The sequence below is a fragment of the Notolepis coatsorum genome (genome assembly GCF_963971535.1).
Source record: "Notolepis coatsorum genome assembly, chromosome: 9".
NCBI classification, from domain to species: Eukaryota; Metazoa; Chordata; class Actinopteri; order Aulopiformes; family Paralepididae; genus Notolepis; species Notolepis coatsorum.
This window is the reverse complement of record NC_140173.1, coordinates 27,851,882-27,870,558: the sequence shown is the minus strand read 5'-3', so window position 1 is coordinate 27,870,558 and position 18,677 is coordinate 27,851,882. Positions and strand designations below refer to the sequence as shown.

The 18,677-nt window shown below is 44.2% G+C and overlaps 1 protein-coding gene across 1 annotated transcript in view; it reads left to right on the top strand.

Moving 5' to 3' along the window:
• Positions 1 to 18,677, top strand: part of mrps5 (mitochondrial ribosomal protein S5) — a 119,033-nt gene that overhangs the window by 33,455 nt on the left and 66,901 nt on the right. The window contains exon 6 of the mRNA XM_084321064.1: positions 7,887 to 7,921. Within this exon, the coding sequence (XP_084177190.1) occupies positions 7,887 to 7,921 (35 nt within the window). The remainder of the gene's footprint in view (positions 1 to 7,886; positions 7,922 to 18,677) is intronic.

Here is an 18,677-nt window from a genome sequence, read left to right as displayed (position 1 = left end):
TGTGGATTGTATTGTATCGAAAACGTATGCTTGAGCCATATTTGTTTGTGTATTAGGTTCACTTTGGCGTTAGTAGAGTAGTATGGCCAGAACTATTTGGTGGGTGGCTGTCACTCAAAGCATTCTGCTAGTATGGGCGGAGCCCATCCAAAAATAGCCTGAAATCCTGAGGCTGGAAAATGATGCTTTTGAGTACTTGATAAGAAATATAAAACGATGCATTTAAAAAAAAAAAATACTTACAGATGTGTTCAATAGACTCACATAATTGTGTAAAGTTGCCCAAATAGTGCTAGGAATAGCAATGCAGGTCCCCTTTAAAGGCTAATCTGCAAGATCCACATTTCTGTTTGTTTTGGCGACATCTATTGGTGATGAGTTGTTGTCTGTATTTGTTGTGTGATGACTTGCTTTTCATCTTGAAAAATCTCGCTAACTGATTTTCCCGAGAATGTCCTACCAAGACACCAGTGTTTACAACAGGAATGTCCTACTAGAGTAGACACCAGTGTTTACAACAGGAATGTCCTACTAGAGTAGACACCAGTGTTTACAACAGGAATGTCCTGCTAGAGTAGACACCAGTGTTTACAACAGGAATGTCCTACTAGAGTAGACACCAGTGTTTACAAAAGGAATGTCTTGCTAGAGTAGACACCAGTGTTTACAACAGGAATGTCCTACTAGAGTAGACACCAGTGTTTACAACAAGAATGTCCTGCCAGACATCAGTGTTTACAACAGGAATGTCCTGCCAGACACCAGTGTTTACAACAAGAATGTCCTGCCAGACACCAGTGTTTACAACAGGAATGTCCTGCCAGACACCAGTGTTTAAACAGGAATGTCCTGCCAGACACCAGTGTTTACAACAGGAATGTCCTGCCAGACACCAGTGTTTACAACAGGAATGTCCTGCCAGACACCAGTGTTTACAACAGGAATGTCCTACCAGACACCAGTGTTTAGAACAGGCAAGAACAGCAATTCATGAAATCTTTATAGGTAGCCCCTTTCATGTGGATGTGGTTAATTATGTGGCAGTTAGCTTGTAGCTAATATCATAACCACAACTATTTTCACAAGTGATGATGTGGTTCATTCTGTGGTGGTTAGCTTGTAGGTTATGTCATATGCTGACCACATGATATAATAATAATAATAATAATAATAATAATAATAATAATAATAATAATAATAATAATAATAATAATAATAATAATAATAATAATAATAATAATAATAATAATAGGCTACATGTTTTATGTATAATTGAAATAATATACAAACAGTGACACTGCATCATCTACTAAGGGATACAGCCATTTTTGGGACATGGAAATATAGGCTATATGAAATAACATTTAATTAGGGCAGGGCTAATGCCTGGCATGCAGTAGAAGATATTCCAAATCCTAACCGATATTGAAACTGTGGTAAACCCTACACATACTTCATATTTAACTTTCTTTTTTTCTTTGAGTCATCAGAATGCAGTGGACAATTTTGCCAAAATGGACAATGCAGATTCATTATGATTCTTATATATTTTTTACCTACTTTTTATCCTCCTTTTTCTGTGATTTTTCTCCCATCCCTCCCCTGTCCTGATCGTTGCTCGCATGTGCCCCCCACTGGCCGGTCGTAGGGAGGGTAGAAGCCCATCACATGTCCCCTCCGATACATGTGGAGGCAGCCAGCCACTTCTTTTCACCTGCCAGCACGGACTCTCATTGGCGAGGTGTAACGTGTGGGAGGCTCACACTACCCCCGCCATTTCCTGTCTTTGCTGTGCAGGCGTCCTGACCGACCTGTATGAGTCGCTGTTTACAACAACCAGATTACCACCCATCGACTTCCACCCGCTAACTCTGCCAATTGAGTCAGTATGACGGCCGGCCCAAGCCGGAGGCAACGCTGACAGCCGGATTCGAGACCGGTGTCTCTTGTGTTGGTGACGAGCTCAATGTCCGCTGCGCCACCCAGCCGCTGATTATGATTCTTGATTACACTCAGGTCTCGACTCTATGAACCTATCATCTTGCACCACAAGGCTTGACATTACCACCACCACCCGCGAAATGCAGGTAGAATTAATCTAAAAAAGTGTTTGTTTGCACCACCGGAAATAATGTTAATAATTTTTGGGAAGCTGTGCGTTGAGAGCGAAGAAAGAAAGAAAAGTGATTTGTGAGTTTTCTCTCCTGCTCTCGGCTGCTCTGTTACCAGCAAGGTCTGCCCTACATTTCAAACGCCTGGAGGAAGCTTGTCTTAACTCATCATCATGAGTTATTCATCACAGAGTGATCAAATGTTTCATCACTCACTGCGTCTGTTCATCTATCCGACTCGGGAGCGCGGCGTCGTGGTGTTCTGTCTGAGCGCATTGGGCCGTCTGAGCTCCGTTCTCCTGGAGGTTCTCCTGGAGGTTCTCCTGGAGGTTCTCATGGAGGTTCTCCTGGAGGTTCTCATGGAGGTTCTCCTGGATGTTCTCCTGGAGGTTCTCATGGAGGTTCTCCTGGAGGTTCTCATGGAGGTTCTCCTGGAGGTTCTCATGGAGGTTCTCCTGGAGGTTCTCATGGAGGTTCTCATGGAGGTTCTCCTGGAGGTTCTCATGGAGGTTCTCCTGGAGGTTCTCATGGAGGTTCTCCTGGAGGTTCTCCTGGAGGTTCTCCTGGAGGTTCTCCCTTGCGTGATTTCTGTCTGAAAAATATCATCAATAGAGAGTGGCAAAATAGACATGTATTTATATGAAAATGTTTGAGGGCTGACATTCGAAAAACTATTTGGAAAAAAAAATATTATTTTATGTTGTGGGACTTGTACAGCACTTTGTTCAACTTTGTCAGTGCTGTAAAGTTTAAACCTTTTTAAATCTTAGACAAACAAAACACTTTACTTTCATGAAATATTGTAAGCCGTCATTTGAGGCTTTATAAAAGCAGAACAATGAACACAAATCTGTCAGTGCCGAGTCCGACCTCATCTTAAATAACCAACAGCATTGCTTGTTGTAGTTAACAAAGAGATAAATCAAATTTTATTTTCATATTCGAATCCCATGCCCATCGAACGAAGCTTCGAAGTATTTAAGACAGCCCTAATTATTACTGCAAGAGGGAAATGCATGTGCACCTGCAGTTGCACCTGTGCGCACACACACAGGGGGCGACAGTGGCTCAGGAGGTAGAGCTGTCATCTGGTAATCGGAAGGTCCCCGGTTCGATTCCCAGGCAGCGTGCCGAAGCAAGACACTTAACCCCTTGCAAGGTTGCCTCCACCGTCGGCGTGTGAGTGAATGTGTGAGTGAATGGGTGAATGTGAGGAACAAATTGTATACCACGTTTTAGTATGTAGGATTTACAGTCTTTCAGGCGTCTTCTCTTCTCTCACACACACACACACACACACACACACACACACACACACACACACACACACACACACACACACACACACACACACACACACACACACACACACACACACACACACACACACACACACACACACACACACACACACACACACACACACACACACACACACACACACACACACACACACACACAATTATCTCCCCAGGTTTTTGTATTGTCCTGATCACTGGAACAGTAAATTGACCGTGACTCTGTGTGTTTAGGGCAAGGCCTGCTTAAATGGATCTGACCAGACTGGGCCGGGCCTGTGCGCTGGCAGAGGTGACCATTAGCATTGCTTGCTCATTTAATTTGTTCCCCTCGATCCTATCCTTGAACCAGCTAATTGACCGTGGTGATGTTGTTGTTGTTGCCGGGCAACACCGAACCTTTGCCTCAAAGGATTTCACCAGATTTCACCAGCCTATGCCTACGTGCTGAGTGCTGACAGAAGTGACTGGGTAGAAATACCTGGCCCCATGTACAAAGTATAGCATAGTCGTTAGTATTATTTGAATGAGCCAGAGCTTCAGCTCCATACAAATGTAATATTTTTGGTTTGTGAAGTGAGAAAGAGTCCATGGGTAGGGGTAAAAAAAAAAATCAATAGAGCAATATATTTCTATATTTTGCATGCCGAATCCCGATATTATATCGATACAGTATACAATATATATACAGTATATATATACAAATTACTGGAATGAGGTGAACAGACTTAAAATGTTATCTTATTAGATAAAACCGATGATGTGTATATATATATATATATATTTATTGCAGATGGTCATTTTCATTTGGGGACATAATTAATAGTTAATAATAAGAAAGTTGTGGTGCGTTAAAGAGGTACTATGCAATTTGTTGTACATTGTTTCACGTACAATTGGCCAGTTTGTTATGCACACTCAAGAATCTCATAAGCTTTCAGGTAAATTCTGTGAATAAATACATAATCCTTGCTTTTTGCCTTTTTATGGGTATTTTTACTTCTTCAGTTACACAGACGTCATCATGTATTGTAGATGAGATTTCTTGCAATATATCCATTATTGCAGCTATCGTGTATTGGGATATTATCATTATCGCACGCCAAATATGGTCATGGTATCGTATCATGAGTTACTCATATTATGGTCCCGCCACTCTCCATGGGGAGCCTGCTGCTATAGGCTGACAACACACCATCTCCTGTACCACACTTGTCCTCTGATCCTGACGAGCAGAACATTTAGGGTGCTTTCTCACTAGGCATCCGGGGCCGTTTCCGAGCACGATTGCCCCAAAAGTAGTGTAGTGAGAACGCTGCGTTCCGTCCCTGGGGACGGATAACCGTTCCGTGTCCGGGACCACTTGAAAAGGTGGTCTGGGGAACGAATCAGCGTCCCCCGGGCACGGAACGATTGCAAATGTACCAACTGTACCAAAACACGGAAGAGGCTTGCTGTAACAACGTGACAGCGACACAACGTCATAACTATTCGACTGTCCATTGTGGAATTCAAAAGAGAATAGGTCTGTTTCTCACCTTATTGACGAAGGCGAGTAGCATCTTAGCATAACAAAGGCATTTCTTGATGCGAAGGACGACTCCATTGTACCGGCTTTGACTATTTCTCTAACGACTTGTCGCGTACTCTTGTGTTCATTGGCGGATCGCAAACCAACTAGGAGCATACCGCCACAGGCTGTATCGGGGTGTTGCTCCCTCAAGTGTGCTCAGTAACGAAACGAGACTGGTAGTGTGAAAGCTGGCCGAGTGGGGAGGGGGGACTATCGTTCTCGGGAACAGAACGGAGGCAACCGTTCCTAATGTGAAAACACCCTTAACTTCTTCCGCCCGGCGGACCGCAGATGACATCGCATCATAAATCAATCTCTCCAGACTGTCTGACAAAATTATCGTATTCAAGTATAAACATCATAACCATGTCACAACAGCAGTTATAATGTATATTATCATATATACGTTAGTTTACCAATAGGTTAAATTGTTATTAGTGCGATTTTAGCATTGGTTTTTGTGTTGTTTTGATCACGAAAGTCGGTCATTTTGAGTGGCTGGGTGGCGTAGCGGAGATTGCGCTCGTCACCAATGCAAGAATCGGTGGTATCGAATCCCGGTGTCAGCATTGCCTTCGGCTTGGGCCGGCCGTCATACTGGCTCATTTGGCAGAGTCAGCGGGTGGAAGTCGATGGGTGGGGATTGGACGTTGTGGACAGCGACCCCTACAGGTCGGCTGAGAGATGCCTGCACAGCAGAGACGGGAAGTGGCGGGGGTAGTGTGAGCCTCCCATGCGTTACACCTCGCCAATGAGAGTCCGCGCTGGCAGGCGAAAAGATGTGACAGGCTGCCTCCTCGTGTGCCGGAGGGAACATGTGATGCAAGGCTTCTATCCTCTCTACAACCGACCAGTGGGGGGGCATAGTTGAGCAATGTTCAAGAGAGGGGAGGGGAGAATTGGATACACGAAATTGGGATGGGAGAAAAATAGAAAATAAGGCGAAAAAGTTGATAAAAAATTAAAAAAATTCTGCCATTTTGAAAAAGCGACCATCGGTAATTGTAATAATTTTGAAGAGGACATCCAGAGCTTTCAATGAGCGTTGGAATAAAAAAAAATACACTTCCCAATGGCCTCTAGGTGACTCCAAGCAAATTTCTTCTGTATGAATTTTTTTAATATCTCTTATTACTCTGGATAATATACCACAAAACTGAACATCATTGGCATATATTGGAGCGCAGTTAGCTTATCTCCCCTATTTTGATCATTTAGCAACAATCAGATTTGAAATCAGTTTCAAAATGGCTGAACTCTTGCAGGAACATTCTCTGTTCTTCATGCACGCCTGGTGATACTAAATCCAAATTGAACTCGCCCATTTGAAAGATAAGATTTGGCACAATCCATAAATGTGCAAATTGGCTATAATAAGGTCATTTATAGGCCTGCTATTCTATATTCTATAATAATATTTCAAATTGCATTGGTCCGGATGGGAGAATTCAGTACTGTATCTACAAAACCTGCTGTTTAATCATCTTCCCTTTATTCATTTCCTTAGATTTGTTGTACACATGATCTCAAGAAGGGACTGCACAAGCTCATTCACAGTTTATCATGTCTGGTCATTTTTAGCAAGGTGTTATTCACTGTCAAAGATGCAAAGAAAAATCATAATTCATATTCTCCTTTGTTTCATCACAATTTAAACAAGCCTAGTAATAGACACACTATTTCTGACACTGGGAATTCAATACATTCACTGAGGTCCATAGATGTCCCTAGATACCAAGAACATGCAAATAGCCTTGTAGAAGTAGAGCAATATTCCATTTACTTAGGTATGTATTGTAGGCCGATTTTCAGAAAAAGAGGTTAATGTGACGCTGGTTAGAGCAGCAGTGTTTCCCCTGAAAAAAAATTCAACATTGGTGCTGTGCTGCCGGAATCCATATTATCGTGCGCTGCCGGAGAAATAACTTAAAACTACCTTCGAATTGTTTGAGATAATGTTAGTGATAGAAGGGGACTCATTTTGTGCAAAAATGGAAAGCTTTTCAATTTCCATGCGGCAGAATTGTTACAATAGCAGATACCGGTAATCCATTTTCCCCAATGATAAATCCCTATACGGGTGGAACAACCAGTGACGTCAGACTACACCTCCCTATTACCATGTAAACCACAGCCTGCAGTGTTTCAATTGAATTTAGACAATTTACCTCATGAGACTGAGCAGCCATGGGACACACAATATACACTTATATATTATACAATATACACTTATATATTTGTTCTCTCTCTCTCTGCTTGTAGATTATCACCCTCTTTTGCTTGCTTGCTGAGTCTCTCTCTTTCTATCTCTCTCTCTGTCTCTGTCTCTCTCTCTGTCTCTGTCTCTCTCTCTGTCTGTCAGACCGCAACAGGTGTACATTCATTCAAATAAGATAGTTGTCGTTGACCGATGTGAAAAATATTCGATCACAGCAAACATTAGGCTATATTCAGCATGCACAGAAAACATTAGTGTGGGCAATTAGCTGTGGAAAGACGGACGGACACAACCAAACCCATAATCTGTCGCCTGTCGCCATAATAACAAGCCACAATCATTTTACCTTTGCACGGAATATTTCTAAAGGAAAATGGTTCAGGTTTATCTCTTTATGCTGTTAGTCTCTGGTTTAGGTGCTTTATGCTGTTAGCCTCTGGTTCAGGTCTATCTCTCAATGCATGATGTTTCAAAAGTCAACAAGTAATCATGTGAAATAATCGTGATCTCAATGTTGACCCAAATAATCGTAATTTCTTTGCCATATATTGAGCAGCCCTATAGTGTGTGTGTGTGCGTGCATACATTGCATATCTATGCACGTTCTCTAAACATGTTTTCTTCCTGACTCCTTCTCTCCTCTCCCTCTCTCCCTCCTTTTTTACTTTCTCTCTTTGTCTTCACAGAGACCTACGAGGACTTTGACTCCCGTGTGATCGAGGTAAGTGCTCCACAGTCAAATGACATGTTGGGGACACATTAGATGACATGTTGGGGACACATTAGATGACATGTTGGCGACACATTAGATGACATGTTGGGGACACATTAGATGACATGTTGGGGACACATTAGATGACATGTTGGCGACACATTAGGACGTCAGAAGAGACGGTGAATAACCTCAGTCAGACTTTTCAAAAAGACAAATGGCAAATAACCTCGATCTAGTTGGCGGCGGCGTCATTCCGAAGAGTAATGACCTTCCTTTCAACAGACTAACAGAGTTAGTTGAGAAAACCGCTGCTTTGGAAACGACACAGGAATACTTGAATACTATTAGTCCCAGAAGTGGTTGTTGTTACAAATGATCTCAGAATAGAAAATGTAATAAACAAGCTGGAAACCAGACCCACAGTAGTATAAGTCACTATAATATTATTAGTCCAGGTGCTATTCAGTTGTTAACGTAAACCATGTAAAATCAATACATTTTACAAACACAGACTGGGAAATACACAACGGTATGCATGTTAATTAAGCAATAGGGCTCACGAGAGGCTTTGGTATATGGTTATTATATCACAGCTAGGCCATGCTATATGGTTATTATATCACAGCTAGGCCATGCTATATGGTTATTATATCACAGCTAGGCCGTGCTATATGGTTATTATATCACAGCTAGTGGGTGTTGTTCGGCCAGACACAAAGAAATGTAGCTCTTCAGACATTTAGCAGAATGGTTGCCAAGCGACACAAAGACACAGTGGAAAACATGCGTCTTCCATATTTTACACAAAGCTAATGTTATGCTAGCAGGCATTATAGTCACAAGCATCACACACGGTTTGCAAACAATGAATATGATTTAACAGTATGTGATGATGATGATGATGATGATACGGTATGATCTAATATATATATGCATGCTCACTCACAGTCTGACCGATGCAGCGGAAATAATGCCAATCATCTAGTAAAGTATGCTTAAAGAATGGGGATTGGACAGGTGCGTTTTAATTCCACAGCGCCAGAAGCATGAATCTTCTCTCGTTGTAGCTGGCTGGCTTGTTTTCCGATGCGGAGTGGTACTGAATTGTACAAAGGAATTAGAACGTCATAGTATAATGATCTGATGTACCACGGCTATGATCTGATTGCTTGACTTGAGCTACCCGTTATTCCCACGAACAAGAAATATACTTGATTGATTCTATTCTCGCCTAGTTAGAAATAGTATGAGGCAGGCATACTGCAGAGTGCAGACAGCCTATCTGCTTCGAAGGTAGTAATGTAGTATTATCTCAAAGTGGAAATGATGTTAATCTTGAACACAACCTTATATCACCTCACTTAATATGGTCCATAATAATTTTTTCCAATATAATCCAGACATTAAGAGGTCCAGCAGAAAATATGGTGCTTTTTGCCCAATACGCCGATGGTGTTGCAGACCTCTTAGATACCAGGTGTGTGTCAGAGAGAGTTCATGGACACACAGGCAAAGGGAGAACATGGTATTTGGGAGACAGTGTCGTCTTGGAGTTCCTCAGCCAGTCAGGATCAAAGACCCATCCATCAGTCAAGGTTCTCGCAGGTTCTTAAAAAGTCTTAAATGTAATAATCAGAATTGTAGTTCTTAAATATGATTTTGAAAAATCTATTGGATTCAGAAGTTACTTCTATGTTGCAATAACTTCTGTATATCATTTAAATGTGTTTCGAGGGAAATGTCCAGGCTGCAAAGTAAGCAGTATGGTGATAGTTACCCCCAATAATTCATATGGAATTACTTCTTTTCCGTAATACTTTTTTGCCAGTTTTTTGGCAATGAAATATTAAATCTGAAAAAGGTTTACATTTAACTGGTTTAAACCAGCAGGAAGCCTGATCAGTGGGATTAATCACAATCGCAATAACTTTTATTCACCAGGTATACATATTTTCACATAAGGAATTTGGCTTTGGCTCAAACAAAGAAGACAAACGCACACCTGAATAATACCACAAATAACAAAATCCAAAATCTGAATTTGATAAAAATGTTGCTATTGCAGCACAGCATATGATCCATGATTGGGTGTGTCACTGTTGTACAGAATATACAGTCATAAGAGTAATATAAATAGTATAATAGTATATAATGTGAATAGCTTTGCTGTACAGGATATACAGTGTCTACACAGTCAGTGTGAGGGCTGATGTGGGATGGAGGGCCCAGGGGGGAAGGGCTGATGTGGGATGGAGGGCCCAGGGGGGAAGGGCTGATGTGGGATGGAGGGCCCAGGGGGGAAGGGCTGATGTGGGATGGAGGGCCCAGGGGGGAAGGGCTGATGTGGGATGAAGGGCCCAGGGGAGAAGGGCTGATGTGGGATGGAGGGCCCAGGGGGGAAGGGCTGATGTGGGATGGAGGGCCCAGGGGAGAAGGGCTGATGTGGGATGAAGGGCCCAGGGGGGAAGGGCTGATGTGGGATGGAGGGCCCAGGGGGGAAGGGCTGATGTGGGATGGAGGGCCCAGGGGGGAAGGGCTGATGTGGGATGGAGGGCCCAGGGGAGAAGGGCTGATGTGGGATGGAGGGCCCAGGGGAGAAGGGCTGATGTGGGATGGAGGGCCCAGGGGAGAAGGGCTGATGTGGGATGGAGGGCCCAGGGGAGAAGGGCTGATGTGGGATGGAGGGCCCAGGGGGGAAGGGCTGATGTGGGATGGAGGGCCCAGGGGAGAAGGGCTGATGTGGGATGAAGGGCCCAGGGGGGAAGGGCTGATGTGGGATGAAGGGCCCAGGGGAGAAGGGCTGATGTGGGATGAAGGGCCCAGGGGAGAAGGGCTGATGTGGGATGGAGGGCCCAGGGGGGAAGGGCTGATGTGGGATGGAGGGCCCAGGGGAGAAGGGCTGATGTGGGATGGAGGGCCCAGGGGGGAAGGGCTGATGTGGGATGGAGGGCCCAGGGGGGAAGGGCTGATGTGGGATGGAGGGCCCAGGGGAGAAGGGCTGATGTGGGATGGAGGGCCCAGGGGGGAAGGGCTGATGTGGGATGGAGGGCCCAGGGGAGAAGGGCTGATGTGGGATGGAGGGCCCAGGGGGGAAGGGCTGATGTGGGATGGAGGGCCCAGGGGGGAAGGGCTGATGTGGGATGGAGGGCCCAGGGGGGAAGGGCTGATGTGGGGCTGATGTGGGATGAAGGGCCCAGGGGAGAAGGGCTGATGTGGGATGGAGGGCCCAGGGGGGAAGGGCTGATGTGGGGCTGATGTGGGATGGAGGGCCCAGGGGGGAAGGGCTGATGTGGGATGGAGGGCCCAGGGGGGAAGGGCTGATGTGGGATGAAGGGCCCAGGGGGGAAGGGCTGATGTGGGATGGAGGGGCCAGGGGGGAAGGGCTGATGTGGGATGGAGGGGCCAGGGGAGAAGGGCTGATGTGTGATGGAGGGCCCAGGGGGGGAAGGGCTGATGTGGGATGGAGGGCCCAGCGTTGAATGTAACAATTAGCATACATTTCAAACACCTTGGAAAACGACCAAATTGCTATTTTAAAAAGAAAATAATAATATTAGAATCAAGCAGAAACCATGGGATGGGAATCAGAGCGTGTCAATGCAAAAAAGTGTCATCTCCGATCAAATGCGAGTTTTTGAAAGTTCGGCTGATATGATGTTGTGGCAAGGCGGAGGCACTGGTGGAGGTGTTTCCTGTTTCATAAGTTATCTGCGCTACGAATTTCATAATAAAAGTGGCCGCTATTGTCATAGGAGAAACGTACATCTTATTTTTTATAATTAATTTTTTATAAATTAATTGAACTTTGCCAGGCCAAATTAAAATGCCTGCGGGCCCCTATTGGGAACCCCTGCCCTAGAGGAAAGAACACACACACACACACACACACACACACACACACACACACACACACACACACACACACACACACACACACACACACACACACACACACACACACACACACACACACACACACACACACACACACACACACACACACACACACACACACACACACACACACACACACACACACACACACACACACACACACACACACACACACACACACACACACACCGAGGGCTAGATCCACAAAGAATGGATTGCACGGAGCAAGTTGCACCCTTACTTACAATTCATTATGAATTGAAAATGGGGGACCCTGATATAAACAAGACGAAAGTCTTTCTCTGGTCTGCATCCCCTTAACAATTGTGTGTATTGAGCGGTACTGTACTGTACCCATTCTGCAATCTGTTAATAAAACTTTCATTCAATCAATCAATCTGCACGGTGATTGATTGAATGAAGATTTTATTTAACAGATTGCAGAATGGGTACAATACAGTACGGCTCAATACACACAATTGTTAAAGGACGACTCCACTTTTTTTGGAAATTAGCTTATTTAACATCTTCCCTGGAGTTAGACAAGAAGATGCATACCTTTTTTGTCTCTGTGCGTGCATTTTAGCTTTGGGAATAGACGCTCCGTTAGCATAGCTTAGCTTCATCACTGGAAGTGGGGGAGGACAGTAGCCTTACAGTGCCTTACAGTGTATTGCAAGGTCTGACATTGACCAAACTTGATATGCATGACCTTGGTGGGCTCTAGGTCAACTCCTGAAAAGGGGGTCAATGTCAGACCTTGCAATCAAAAGTTAGGGGGCGCACTGAAATTATGGCAAGGGTTATTAGCCCCCTAACTTTGATTGCAAAGTCTGACATTGACCCCCTTTTCAGGAGTTGACCTAGAGCCCACCAAGGTCATGCATATCAAGTTTGGTCAATGTCAGACCTTGCAATACACTGTAAGGCACTGTAAGGCTACTGTCCTCCCCCACTTCCAGTGATGAAGCTAAGCTATGCTAACGGAGCGTCTATTCCCAAAGCTAAAATGCACGCACAGAGACAAAAAAGGTATGCATCTTCTTGTCTAACTCCAGGGAAGATGTTAAATAAGCTAATTTCCAAAAAAAGTGGAGTCGTCCTTTAAGGGGATGCAGACCAGAGAAAGACTTCCGTCTTGTTTACATCAGGGTCCCCCATTTTCAATTCATAATGAATTGTAAGTAAGGGTGCAACTTGCTCCGTGCAATCCATTTGTAGTGGCCGCTTGTTGCTCCCCAATGAATCGACAAGCATCACGATGCACCCACTTAGATATTTCCTATACTCAGCAATCAAAGTTGTGGATGTTGAATGAGTTGAATGTCCAAGTTGCAGCCGATGTAGTTTGCAGGGTTTTATTGTCCAAAGGAAAGATGTATGATGATATTGAACAGAACAGTTGTCAATTGTTTGTTACAGATAAGCAGTTCCAACAGTGAAAGCAGGTTTGAGAGTAAATCCTCGGCAGGTGCACACGATTCCATTGATTAGCTAGGCTATTTATAGAAGAGTGGCTATAATGGAGGCGGAGAGCCCTCTAGTGTTCAAACATAAATAAGACACTATCCTAAGCGCAATAATAATAATATTAATAAACAAAACACTCATATGGCCTTTACACCGGCCCCTAATTGTGTCTACACAATTATAAAACAAATAACATGGTCAGGTGAGTGTTCATTATAGCTGGCCATTGTTCTATATACCGGCGCCTAATTGTGCTTTAAACTAAACAGTTACAAAATATATATATATGTGTATCGGTCACCACCGGCCCCGGTAACACCATGGGCTTCCATGGGCCTCACTTGACAAGCTTCTTCAGGCAGTTGCTCCTCCACCGGCTCGTCATCTCCTCCAACACTCCCGTCCTCAGCAGGTCCTTGCAGAGCAGAGCCACGTCTCGGGAGATGCACCTCCATGCTGCCGTCCCTCTCCTCCTCAGGACGGTGCCGCCCGGTCAGCCCTCCTGGACTGGCTGCGACTGCTGCTGTCCTGCTTCTGAGAGCTCTCGTTTTAAACACTGGAGGTTCAGTAGTGGCCCTGTTGTGTGCATCTTCCTCCTCCTCTGCCTCACTCTCTGAGGAGCTGCAGCCGCACACATCATCTGGTTTCCCAGTACGTTCATCATCTGTGGAGCACCGGCCCCTAATTGAGAATGGCAGGAGGCCAGGAACAATTCAAAATAATATTTACGTAATGGAGCCAATATATTCATAAAAAAGAACTATAAATAAAAGAACTATAAACAATTATTTGAATTAGAAGCTTTAAATTGCAGCTTCTTGAAGCAAGCAAAGTTTAGTTACTGGTCTATCCAGTGTGCTCGTTTTTGTCTTCACTCGTGCAGAACGCACCAGTCCTTTCCTGTCGGGATAGGTCTCCAGGACTCTTCCAAGTAACCAGGAACCACGTGGAGCTGTAGCGTCTGCGATCAATACAATGTCTCCAGGGACAAGACTTCGTCTCTCCTTACTCCACCTCTGCCGCTCCTGTAGCAAAGGTAAGTATTCTCTCAGCCAGCGTTTCCAAAAAAGGTCTGAGATGTATTGGACTTGTCTCCATCTCCTTTTGAGGTAGAGGTCGGACTTCTCAAACAATCCAGGTGGCAAGATTGGCATTCTTTTCATTGTGAGAATGTGATTGGGAGTGAGAGCTTCCAGATCGTTGGGATCTCCAGACAACTTAGTTATGGGGCGATCATTAAGAATGGCTTCGACTTCACACAGCACTGTATGAAATCCCTTGTCATTCAAGGTTTGCTGGTGTAGAACTGATGTTAGTATTCGTCGAATCATCCGTATGATGCGCTCCCATGCACCTCCATGATGAGAGGCTGTTGGTGGGTTGAAGCTCCACTGAATTCCTTCTTCCAGAAAAGCTGATTGTATTTTGCTGTGGTTTAAAGCAGCGAGAGCTTCCCTCAACTCTCTTTTAGCACCAACAAAATTGGTTCCATTGTCCGATCTTAAATGAGAGATGGGTCCTCTTCTACAAACAAACCTGCGTAGAGCATACAGGAGTCCCTATCCAATGAATAAGCGACTTCCAAATGGACTGCTCTACATGCCATACAGGTGAAAATGACTCCATAGCGCTTTTCAAAGGAACGTCCCCTCTTGACCTCAATCGGGCCGAAATAATCAACTCCAACATTGGTAAATGGAGGAAGATCAGCAACGATTCGTTCTAGAGGCAAGTCTGACATCTTCTGCTCACCCAACTTTCCTCTATGGCGTTTGCAGAAGACACAGTCAGACAGGACCTTTCTTGTTGCTGCATTGGCACTAGTGATCCAATATTTTCAGCGCAATCTGGAGAGAACATGGTTTCTCCCACCATGACCCATCTGTTCATGGATGTGTTTTAGTATGAGAGTCGATACATGGAGGTCTTTCGAGAGGATAACAGGATGTTTAGATTCCTCAGACATTGCTGCCCTACTCAACCTCCCTCCAACTCTAAGCAAGCCATCCTCCAGAATGGGGTCCAGTTTATAGATGGGACTGTCTTTCTTTACTTCACCCTTTCCTGATGTCAACACAGCAAGTTCATCAGGGAACCTTTGCTGTTGAGTGAAGCGAATGATGGCAGACTCAGCTGTAGAAAGATCATCTTCCTCCTCAATCAGGCCATGTTTCATCAATCCCTCCCTGGAGGGAACATGAAAGGGAATCGAATAGTCATCCTCTTCCTCATTATTGTCCTCTTCCTTATTACTGTCCTCCTCGTCTTCATCATTGTCCTCCTCTCCTTCATCACTCTTGTCCTCAGCAGGTCCTTGCAGAGTAGAGCTACATTTACATATACGAACATGAGGCGCCCTCGCTTTGTCGTCCTCTTCTTCATCATCGACGTCATCGACGCCGTCCTCCTCACCACCATCATCGTCATCGACGTTCTGAGGAACAATCCACTCCTTGGAGGGAACGTGAGGCGCGCCCGCTTTGTCGTCCTCTTCTTCCTCATCATCGACATCATCATTGACGCCGTCTTCTTCCTCACCACCCACATCACCATTGTCATCTGGTTCATTCTGAGGAACCCTCTGGGAAGGCTCCAGCAGGTGACCCTCCACCATCCACTCCCTGGAGGGGACATGAGGTGCGATCGCTTTGTCGTCCTCTTCTTCACCATCGACGTCATCATCGACGCCGTTCTTGTCCCTCCTCCTCATCGTCCCCATCATCATCGTCTGGTTCATTCGGAGGAAGTCTCTGGGTAGGACTCAGCAGGTCACCCTCCACCGTCCACTCCTTGGAGGGAACATGAGGCGCGCTCGCTTTGTCGTCCTCTTCTTCCTCCTCAATCAGGCCATGATCCATCAACCATTCCCTGGAGGGAACATGAAAGGGAATCGAATCGTCATCCTCTTCCTCACTGCCCTCCTCTTGATCGCCGTCCTTTCCTCTGGACTCCGACCACGGCTTGTGAAGTTCTAGGGGGAGTTTACGTATCTTGTGCTTGCACTCCTTGGAGCTGAAATCAACACAGTGATTAGTAAAAACATCAGCACCATTGTTGCGATATTCATTGGCCGGTTTGGCTACTTGCTTGGCTTGTCTGTTTTCCAATGTTTCATATTTCAAATACATTTGTTTCTCAAGCTCTTGTTTTTTCTTTAAATTGGCAAGGGCAGTCTCATATTCCAAATCGCTTTGTTGTTTCTCAAGCTCTTGCTTTTTCTTTAAATTGGCAAGGCGTTCCATTAAGCTTGCCTTTTCAACTTCAACCTTTCTAATCATAGAGGCTATTTTACTACCTCCATGACTGTTTGGCCTCATCTTGGCTTCAGACATGTTATTTATCCTTTTTATTTTTTATTTATCCTTATTGTAGTTTGAACGTTGCATTCACTTGGTGTGTGGCGTCAGAGCCTTCAAAAGTGGGTTTCCTTTTCTTTCTGCTTAGTAAATTATGCAGTAACGTAATATACTACAATGAAAATAAACTTCCAATTTTCACTGATGTAGGGCTATATGGAACAGGGAATTTTATTGCCACACATCAGGGATGTCCAAGCGAACAATTTCATTTCCATACGTCCAGACGGCATTAATTGCGATGGTTCAACGTAATACGGCATCCAATCCGTTACATTTAATACGGCTTCCAGTCCGTTCCATAATCCACAATATCACAATTAATTAGCCTGACGTAAGGATCCTCCTCTGGCGTTCGCACGGAACCGCAACAGTGTGACAATGTCCCGACTCACTTTTCCATTTGCAATTACAGCATAGCGTCCAAACATTTCTATCTTCACGGAAGGCGTTTACAGCTCTTCACGCTACTATCCATTTCAATTTCAGGTAATCCACAGAAGTTTCCAATCTTCTTACCTCTCTTCCATTCGTGAGGAAAGTTGTCCTATACTTTTTACTCGCATCCTTTTTTCATGTTTCGAGCACCCTTTGAAACCCTGGTGGACTTTTCCATGTCGGGCAAGGTGAGCGGTTGTCCCGATCGGCTTGAGGAGCGTCAAATGCTCCAGATGGATGATTTATGGCGTATTATGTAGGCGACACGATCGACACCAATACTGGGACTCGCGATCAGATAATTGGAATATTCTTTTTGGGGCACATCCTAGTTAAGGCAATCTTGCGTTGATCAAAGCATGCCTTCATTGCAATCCGAGCGTATGTGTGTAACGCTAGTCCATAACGTATTCCGTTGGTGACGATCAAAGCATCAAAAAACGACCCCCCCCCACCCCCACCATTTCATGCATTCATGATGGAACATAATACCTATCATATGCATTTGATTTTTTTTATTGTAGCCTGTGTAGGGACGGAACGCCAATGCATTTAGTATACTACACGTTGGGGGCTATTACCAGCCTCCCATGAATTACCCTAGACCGCTCTAAAACCATACTTATATTCACCACGGTATAAAACGGGAATGTATGGATGAAAAAAATTATTTCTTTTTCACATATTGAACGATAGATACTCAATGTCAAATGGGCAATAGTATTGTATCCATAGCTATAATATAGAATATAGTTATAGCCCTGCAAACACCGCCACGTATTCCTATACTTTAGAATGCTGGACTTTTAACCACACATTATACAGCGCCCTCTGGCGCTGATTGAGTTAAGGCATTAATATCTTATAATATATGTATATAAATAACATAGTTATATAGTAGCATAGCTAGATCATAAAACATACCTTTTAGTATCATACAGTATCTTTTAGCTCATTGGGTTTCATCTCCACCCAATGCACCCATGTATGCATGCATTGGTATTGTTGGTGTTAGTTTATTTGAAAATCTTCAATAATGAAAGGTAGAATTAGTCTTTCAGAGTTTTATTTAAAAGTGAATAAGCAAAGTAAATAAACTTTGGAATAAAACTTTATAAAAAATAGTATGCACGCGGGCAGCGTCTACTCTGCTCTGAAGTAACGTACTGCCCCTAACAAGGAGATCCATGATATTGGCATTAAAATGTAATATCGGAAATGATCGGTATCGGTTTTGTGGCTAACCTTTATTTACCCAGGCAAGAAAGTAAGAACAAATTCTTATTTAATTTATTGTGAAAAGTATGCATAATGTTGTGTTAATTCCACAACAGGAGATATGTAATGTTAATTACCTGAAATTATTCAGTTTTTTTTGGGGGGGGGGGGCGTTGCTGCATATATCGGTATCGGTTGATATCGGTATCGTAAATTAAGAGTTGGACAATATCGGTGTATCGGATATCGGTAAAAAAGCCCATATCAAACATCCCTAGTTATTTTGGGTTCTCTGATGGGATTTGGTCCGGGAAGAGGTCACATGCATTGTGTGAGAAGGATCGGGCAGTTTGATGATCAGGTGAGGCAATCAAAAAGAGGTCACA